This window comes from Ochotona princeps, chromosome 2 (genome assembly GCF_030435755.1).
Source record: "Ochotona princeps isolate mOchPri1 chromosome 2, mOchPri1.hap1, whole genome shotgun sequence".
NCBI lineage: Eukaryota > Metazoa > Chordata > Mammalia > Lagomorpha > Ochotonidae > Ochotona > Ochotona princeps.
Window position 1 is genome coordinate 111,888,755 of NC_080833.1, and position 8,328 is coordinate 111,897,082.

The following is an 8,328-nucleotide window of genomic DNA, read 5'->3' on the forward strand; positions in this document are numbered from 1 at the left end:
ACTAATACATTCCAATTTTCTCAAATTTGTTGAGAACTTATTTTATAGTGCAGGACATAATTTATTCATGGTAGAGAAGTTGATGCACTTTAGAATTTTTGGATATAGAATGTTACAGAAAAAAGAATGTTATAGAGGCCCACTGACTAATATTTTTATTGTGATGTTTAGATAATTCATATTTATGCTGATTTTTGTCAACTGTGCCTATTGTTAATTATGAAATTTGTGTAAAGATTTCTCTTCAGTCAGTCCTTTAAAATTTTGAAATAAATTTTCAGAGTTTATTTTCTTAGGTGTACAGAAATATCCCTAACAACATGAAACTTATCAAGAAACAATTTTTTTCCTCTCCAGTTATCCTTTTGTCTTAAAGTCTCTTTTTAAAGATTTTTAGTCATTCCAGCTTTCTATAAGTTACTGTTTGAACATACACTCATTTATTTTGTTCGTAAAATGTTCACTATTGAAAATATTAAATACTGATAAAATATTCACAGAAGTATATATAACAATATAATGAATATCATGTGATTATGTAATTGGACAACTAATTTTTTTAAAAAAGATTGATTTATTTTTATTGGAAAGTCAGATATACAGAGAGGAGGAGAGACAGATCAATGGATCTTCCGTCTGTTGATTCACTCCCCAAGTGACTGCAATGGCCAGAGCTGAGCTGATCTGAAGCCAGGTGCCTGGAGCGTCTTCCGGGTTTCCAATGCAGGTGTGGGTTCCTACGGCTTTGGGCTGTCTTTGACTGCTTTCCCAGGCCACAAACAAGGAGCTGGGTGGGAAGCGGGGCTGCTGGGTTAAAACCGGTGCCCATATGATATCTTGGCACATGCAAGGCGAGGACTTTAGCCACTAGGCTACTGCACCAGGCCCCGAGTATCCTGTTTTCTTAACAGGAAACACATTTCCTTTTGTCATTATTTTTATTTCTCTAGATATACATTTGATTTAAAGAATATAATTGATAATTAATAACTTACGACACCTTTCAACTCTGATACAATCTCTCATAGGTTATGAATGTTTTATTTGCCTTAGAACTTCAGCATATTGAACATATACATTTAAAATTGCCATGTGTGGGCCAGTGTGGTAGCCTAGCAGCTTAAGTCCTCTCCTTGAATGCGTCAGGATCCCATATAGCATGTTCAGAAGAATAATATAGAAAAGACGAATAACATTTCATGTGATTTTGTTCTTTGTCTGGAATTGGGTATGCCTCTAATTTTGCTCAATCTGCAGTGTGAGGGCTTGGGTTAATCTAGATATAAGTTAATTTAGTTTGTATTTTTCTGTCCTGATCGTCATCAAATTCCTGTATCATTACTTTTTGTAGGGTGGGCTGTGCCCCAAGGGGATGGCCATCATCCCCTTGTACCTCTTCAGCAGTGGACTGCTCTTGGACTTGATGTTACTACCTGCTTAGGGGATTGAGTAAGGGCATCGTCTTTGTTCTAGCCGTCTCATCCTTATGCAGGTGGCTTTTTTTTTTAACTTTCTGAGGTTGGTATGTAAGTGTTCCTGCCCTTATGCCAACAATTTGGGACCTCGGTAATTAAGGACCATTTTTTCTTACCTTCAGTGGTAATTTATCTGTGTCTTACGGCCCATGGAGCTTTCTTCATCCTCCATCCCTGCCAGCATGATGATTGGTTCCTGGTAGGTGCTTTGTGACTCGTCCGTACGTGTGTCCACATAAGTCCACAAGCCGCAATGTTCCTGTGGATCTTCTCTAATAATGGAGGCATGGTAGTATTGTATACTGTTGCACAAGGCAATCATTGTGCATTGCAAAAACAGTAAATACAGGAGTTAGTGATAAGTCACAAGTGTGAATATAGGGGGGTAAGATGGGAGATGAGACAGGGAAAAAGAATTTATAAGGCCAAATTAGGGTCAATGCTGTGACAGTAGGCTATGCTGCTGCCTGGGAAGCTTGCTTCCAATTGAGTGTCAGATTGAGACGGCTCCATTTCCAATTCAGCTCCTTGCTAATGTGGTTGGGAAGCAGCATTAGAAGAGCTGAGTGTTTGGGCCTCCACCATCCACGTAAGAAACTAGGACTGAGTTTCTGGCTCCTGATTTTGACCCAGTCTAGTCCCAGCTGTTATGAAAATCTCCAGTCATATAACATCCTCTCTTTATCTGTTTGTAATTATGCCTTTCAAATAAATAAATAGATCGCTTCTAAACTAAAAAGATGAGACAAAATCAGCATGATCAAAATGAATGTAGACGTGAGCAGATTAGGCAGTGTATGGGAAATCCATTTAATTTTACACATTTATTATATGAAAGACAAAAAAAGTGTCCCTAGCGGTTACATGATATTTCAATGTCACATATGACTTGTTCCAAAGCTGGTGAAATACAGGGCTTATGATAGTCTGGAAACTGGTGACAAGGAGAGAAGCTTGAGACCAACGAACAAAGAGCCGGAGAAATATGCTCCTTGTCACAGGTGCGGAGGTTTGCCTGTTGATTGGACAAGGAAGTCAGAAGAGAGATATTGTGGGGTTGGTTTGTTCAGAAGAGAAATCAAAGACCAGTTTTTTTTTTTTTTTTGAGAAAGAAATGACATCTGCAGATGAAATGCTGTACCTTCTTGTATTACTAGCTGCTGTTTTTCCAGGCAGAAATAATGAAGTTGGTAAGAATTTTGGTGACTTCCCAGGTGGGGGAAAGAGGTTTGTAGTGCATGTTTGTTTGTGGAGAGAGTATGGTGATTTTCCCACTGTATTCCTGCAAGATCTGTGAGTTTCCTTCTAAGTGTCTTGTCTGTAGATGCTGGACTGCTCTTAGGGGCATTGATAAATCAGGGTGTCTTGAGGCAGACACCGTCTGATGAGATCATTTTTAATGACGCCTTTTCTCTACATTCAGAAATCCTGCTGGCACCTGTCTTTCTCAATTCTCTCTCCTTCCTAATGACTTCTCTCTCTCTTTTTTCAAGATGTATTTTTATTGGAACGGCAAATCAGATGTTTTCTCTAATTCATGTCTGTTCTTTTGCCACAGGTTTTGAGGAGCCTGTCTCCTTCCGATTCATTCAAATCTCATCATTTTACAACCGTTCCTGGGTGCAGAATCTGGGGTCAGGTTGGTTGGGTGAGTGGGAGACCCATCGCTGGGAGAGCAACTCTGGCTCTATCGTTTTCCTGCGGCCTTGGTCCAGGGGCAACTTCAGCAAAGAGGAGTTTATGGACCTGGAAGTATTCCTCCGTTCACACCTCAGCAGATTTACCAGGGAAAGTCATAAGCATGCCAATCAATTGGATTTTGAGTGTGAGTTCCATTCTCTCAGTGGGTGGAAGTGTCTCGGTGATTTGGTTGTTCCATTAGGAAATTGGTGCTCTCTTTTCTGAATCTTACTCCACCTGTTCTGGGGTAAAACTAAAATCAAATATTTTTGGAAGTTTTTTTTTTCAGATACAGGTTTTTCTAGTATGTCAAATTCTCTGGTGCTTATGACCTTCCCTTAGAAATGTCCTACGTCCACCATTTCCCCAACTACTAGTCAGATGCCCCCAATTTCCTAAGTTTTCAATGACTCTATAAGGTGTGATTTTTTTTGCCAACCAATCTCTGTCTCTGCCTATGCATTAATTATAACCCACAGCACTCCATTCACCCTAGCTTGTCATAATTTCAACCTGCTCACATTCAGTGATCTTTTATTCACATTCTCACATCATTTGCTTTGAACAATTGCTCCCACTGGTCACATCATTTTTGTCTTCCTTCACCTTCTACTTCTAGCAATTCTCTTTTATCTACACCACAGGTCCAAACCAAACCTCACCCTACTGCCTCAGCCTCACAAGCACCTCCCTTTTGCATCTATGTTCTTTCTTCTGCTGCTTCCATGTTCTTGTTTGTTTCTCCTGCTTTCAACCAAATCACAACTCCTTTGTCCCAGATCCCTTTGTGCTGCAGGTGGTGGCAGGCTGTGAGCTGCACTCTGGACGGGATTCAGCAGGTTTCTTACGTGAAGCTTATCAAGGGTCAGATTTCCTGGCCTTCCAGAACAATTCATGGTTGCCATCTCCACGGGGTGGAAGTAGGGCCCAGCACATCTGCAGATTGCTCAATTTGTACAACAGCATCAAGAAAACGGTGCACAGGCATCTCAGTGACACCTGTCCACGTCTCACCCTGGGACTTCTTGATGCAGGCAAGGCTGACCTGCACCGGCAAGGTCAGTTGTGCATCCCCCTGGCTGAACTTTCTAAAACCAAGCTTTCTCGCAATTTCCTCAAAATCTAGGATAAGAAAGGGTTCCCAGAACTGTGAAAGATATGTCTATCTTGACTGATGGGAAATTTGGACCTTTATGGATGTTAGTGTTCTAACATCTAAAGACCTTTCCTGTCTTTTACAGTAAGGCCTGAGGTCTGGCTGTCCAGGGGGCCCAGTCTTGGGCCTAGACATCTGCTGCTGGTGTGCCGTGTCTTTGGTTTCTATCCAAAGCCTGTGCGGGCGATGTGGATGCGGGATAACCAGGAACTGGTGGATAGTCAACAAGGAGATGTCCTTCCCAATGCTGATGGAACATGGTATCTTCGAGTAACCCTGGATGTAGCAGCTGAAGAGGTGACTGGCCTGTCTTGTTGGGTGAACCACAGAAGTTTAGAAGGCCAAAACATTATTCTCTACTGGGGTAAGAAAGAATGAAATTCCAGGTTAGAAATGGGAGGAGATGGTTTTCACAAACTTAGCCGGAGGGGATTTTGTGGAATTTTGGAATTTTTGAATAAAAATAGGTAATCTGAGGAATAGAAGACAAAATGAGTGTCATTTGGAATACCAGTCCTAGTTCTGGCCACTCTACCTCTGATCTGGCTTTCAGCTAACGAATTAGGGAAGGCAGTGGGTGACTGGACCCGGTACTTTTGTCCCTGCCACTCATTTGTGAGACCTGGATGCAGTTCCTTGTTTCTGACCATGATATGACTCAGCTTTGGTTGTTGCAGGCGTTTGAGGAGTGAGTCAACAAAAGGATGATCTTCTCTGTCTTTCCCTTCTCTCTACTTCCCTCTGTCTCTTTGTTTTTTGAATAAGTAAATATAAAAACCTCAAAGAAAAAGAAGGGAAAGTGATGATAGATGCGTGAGGTTGTCGGGGGTTAGGTGAACTATCCCCAGGGAAGAGGGATGAAATAAGAATTGAGAAGAAAGATTGATGATGGAGACTGTCCACTGAACAACATCCAGGAGAATGCAACAAAGCAAGGAGTGGATGGCTGTGCAGTAACATCCCTGATTTTCACCCCGATCCACAGAGCACCACAACTCTATCAGCTCCCCCTTCCTGGCATTGTTAATGCTGCTGGCTCTTCTGATGGGTCTCATGTTTTGGATTAGGAAGCATCGGTGAGTTCTTTGTAAGCCGTCTCTTCTACTTTCTCCATTTCCTCACTCAACTTCATCTTTTTAAGAGCTCTCTCCTCGGTTCTTTCCTCCTTTCAAGGTCCCTTTCCTTACGCTCCTCAAGCCTCATCTGTGCCCAGTGAGCAGTGGCAGCCATCTTTGCGTTCAGTACTTCATTTCAGGACACACCGTGGCCCTTCATGTACTCTTGTCCCTTTGAATGAGAACCCAGCAGTCCAGTGACTCAGGATACGTCTGAGCACCATGTGGTGATGATGTCCTCCACTTTTGTTGTCAAGCTTTTTGCTGTTGATTTCTGTCTAGTTGTCAGTTGTCAGTATCAGAGAGTTGGCAGTGTTTCAAGATTTGTTGGTCTATCCTGCGTTCTGAGATTTTAAAATTCAAGTTTTACTTTGCCGTTAAAATTCAGGTTTCACTCCTGCTCAGTTACTCATTGGATCAATTTCATATGTGGCTTCCTGCAAAACGCCCTGCCTGATTCTCCCCTGGGAAACAGCCAATCCCTGTTCTGATTTCTTGCCGTATCTCTGCTGTGCTTTGCTAGCTCTGCTCTTTACTTACTCTCTTTCTTTCTTTATTTTTTAATTTGACGGGCATTTAAGTAACTTTTCCCTTCCAATTTTCAGCTCCCCAAGACCAGAGTACATATTTTAAAAATCTTAATTTTAATTAGTTTTTTGAACAAATTCAGTGAGTTTTGTATATGCAATTTTACCAACTTAATGATAATTACTTCATTCTCTTTCTGCTATTTCTCTCTTGCTCTCCTTCTCTCTCCTTTTATTTCTGTCTGTTTCATTTTTTCAGATAACATATTTTGAATTTACATTACAGCAAAAAGACTTAATACTTCAATGAATAAGTTTAACAGCAACAGCAAAAACCAGCTCGTCTACTTGGAATAGTGCCAATGGTTACAAATACCTGGATGGAAAAATAAGCAATATACCTGTATGCGGCACATTTTAAACTAATAACAGATCATTAAAACCATGGTAGTATGACGTTCATAACCACTGGCTTGACAAAAGTGTAGAACAAGACTTTCCATAACTACAGTGACAGAAATACCGATAGAGATTATTTTTGGAATTTATTTTTAGTTCCTACATATGAGGGAGAACATTCAGTATTTGTCTTTCTGGTTTCAACTTATTTCATTCAACATGATATCCTTTGGTAGTGTCCATTTTGCTACACATGGTAGAATTTCATTCCTTTTTTAAAAGCTGAGTAATATTACATTGTGTATATATATTTACTTTTTAAAAATCTATTCGTCTGATGGTAGACATTTGGTTGATTGTGAATTTTGGCTATTTTGAACAGTGCTGCTTTAAAATGGTGGTTTAGGTATCTCTTTGATACCAAAGGTCGTATTTTTAAAAACATGTTTCTCCCTGAATACATGTATTGTATTCATGGCACATTTTATCAATAAAAGTCTCTGTTGAGTATATGGCAGCTCTGGCGTCCTTTCTGTTCTCTGTTGACCACTGTGTAATTGGTGAGACGGTCGACGCTCCTCAGTGGCTGGAGACTTTACAGTTTCCTGGTTGTGTAACTTTTTCTCTGAATTTATAGGAAACACAAAATTGCCTCTTACTTTCTCTAGATATTCAATATGTACTGAATAGACCAGGACTATTGCTACAAAATATTGCAAACATAACAAACAAGGCCAATTGTTGTGCTATTGGAGTCATTCAGGCCCTCCTTCACTTGAGTGAGAAGGAGCTGCAGTCCAGTAGCAGCATCGTTGTACTGGAGCTTGTTAGGAATGTAGAACAGGTGCCTGACCTAAGGCTCACTGGACTGTAATGTTCATTTTAGTGACATCAGTAGGAGATTCAGACATACGTTAAAAAAGTTTGAGTATCGGCGCAGGTGTTGCCTGAAATGTGGTACAATTGTAGCACTGAAGAGAAAAATGGCAAGAAAAGGAGCGGTTTTCTGTCACTGTTCAGAGCTGAAATGGGGTCAAGGCAAGAGCTCTGGGTCAGGTGCATTCATGTTGCTCGTGGCAGTTGTGCTTTGCACAGTCAACGTGATCACTGAACTAGAGAATGCTCAGTCATGACCTCTAGGAACAAAGCAGGGGAGGTCCTCGTGAGCTTCCAATGAGAACTGTTTCAAAGTGATAAAAAGATAATTTGGTGCTTTTTAATTTTCTTTAAAAATATTTTGAGATAACATGTTTTAAGCCTATATTATCGTCAAAGGTTTAATGCTCCACCAAAGGGGAAATTGAAGGCATTTGTCTTACCCACCCTCCTCCATGCCTTGACCATCTCCACCCTAATCAGCATGCATCCTTGTCAATTATGTAAACAACATGAAAAATAAAATTGAACAAAAAGAAATTATGTGCATTTATGGGTTATCATGTGGTGTTTTGATACATGCATTTAGAGTAAACATATTTATTTTCTTAAGCATTTTTTTTTTGGTAAAAACATTCACAATCCTGTCTTCTAGCTTTATTTAAAATACACAGAAAATAATATTGGGCTTGTGAATCAGGATGGCCCCCTCCTCCACTGAGAAAACCCAAAGGGGCTACAGCTGCGTGAGTGCCTGAGAAAGAGTCTTGAATACAGTACAAGTACAGCCGGAACACAGGAGCATCCCAATAGCACACATAATGCCATAGAGAAAGGGATGAAGCCGAGGCAGAGGTGTCTGACTCCTGGGCTCCACAGCCGGCAGGATTCCCTGTCACAGGGGAAAGTTGAGCAGGAGAGGCTCACTGGAACCCATTTGCAGGAATCACTTACACAGGCTGGGATTAGAACCGGCACTCATATGGGATTCTGGCACATTCAAGGCGAGGACTTTAGCTGCTAGGCCACCATGCCAGGCCCCAAAATTCCAAGTTTTAAAGACAATTGGTTATATAATTTGCGTAGCGGTGGTGTGAATG

The 8,328-nt window shown here is 40.9% G+C and overlaps 1 protein-coding gene across 1 annotated transcript; it reads left to right on the forward strand.

The window, feature by feature from the left end:
* The first annotated feature begins 2,607 nt into the window (after positions 1–2,607).
* LOC101530460 (T-cell surface glycoprotein CD1a-like) lies at positions 2,608–6,310 on the forward strand. Its single transcript, XM_058655963.1, has 7 exons — positions 2,608–2,665; positions 3,034–3,300; positions 3,935–4,213; positions 4,397–4,675; positions 5,297–5,387; positions 5,709–5,731; positions 6,240–6,310. Exons 1-7 carry the CDS (start codon positions 2,608–2,610, stop codon positions 6,308–6,310), a joined length of 1,068 nt encoding a protein of 355 aa, XP_058511946.1.
* Positions 6,311–8,328: the final 2,018 nt, after the last annotated feature.

Bases quoted from the DNA above. Each gene is read 5' to 3' on its own strand.
- LOC101530460 (XM_058655963.1), top strand. From the start codon at position 2,608: ATGCTGTACCTTCTTGTATTACTAGCTGCTGTTTTTCCAGGCAGAAAT. The intron at 2,666-3,033 runs GTAAGAATTTTG...CTTTTGCCACAG, and splicing joins AGGCAGAAATAATGAAGTTG to GTTTTGAGGAGCCTGTCTCC. The intron at 5,732-6,239 runs GTTGGCAGTGTT...TTTACATTACAG, and splicing joins TCAGTTGTCAGTATCAGAGA to CAAAAAGACTTAATACTTCA.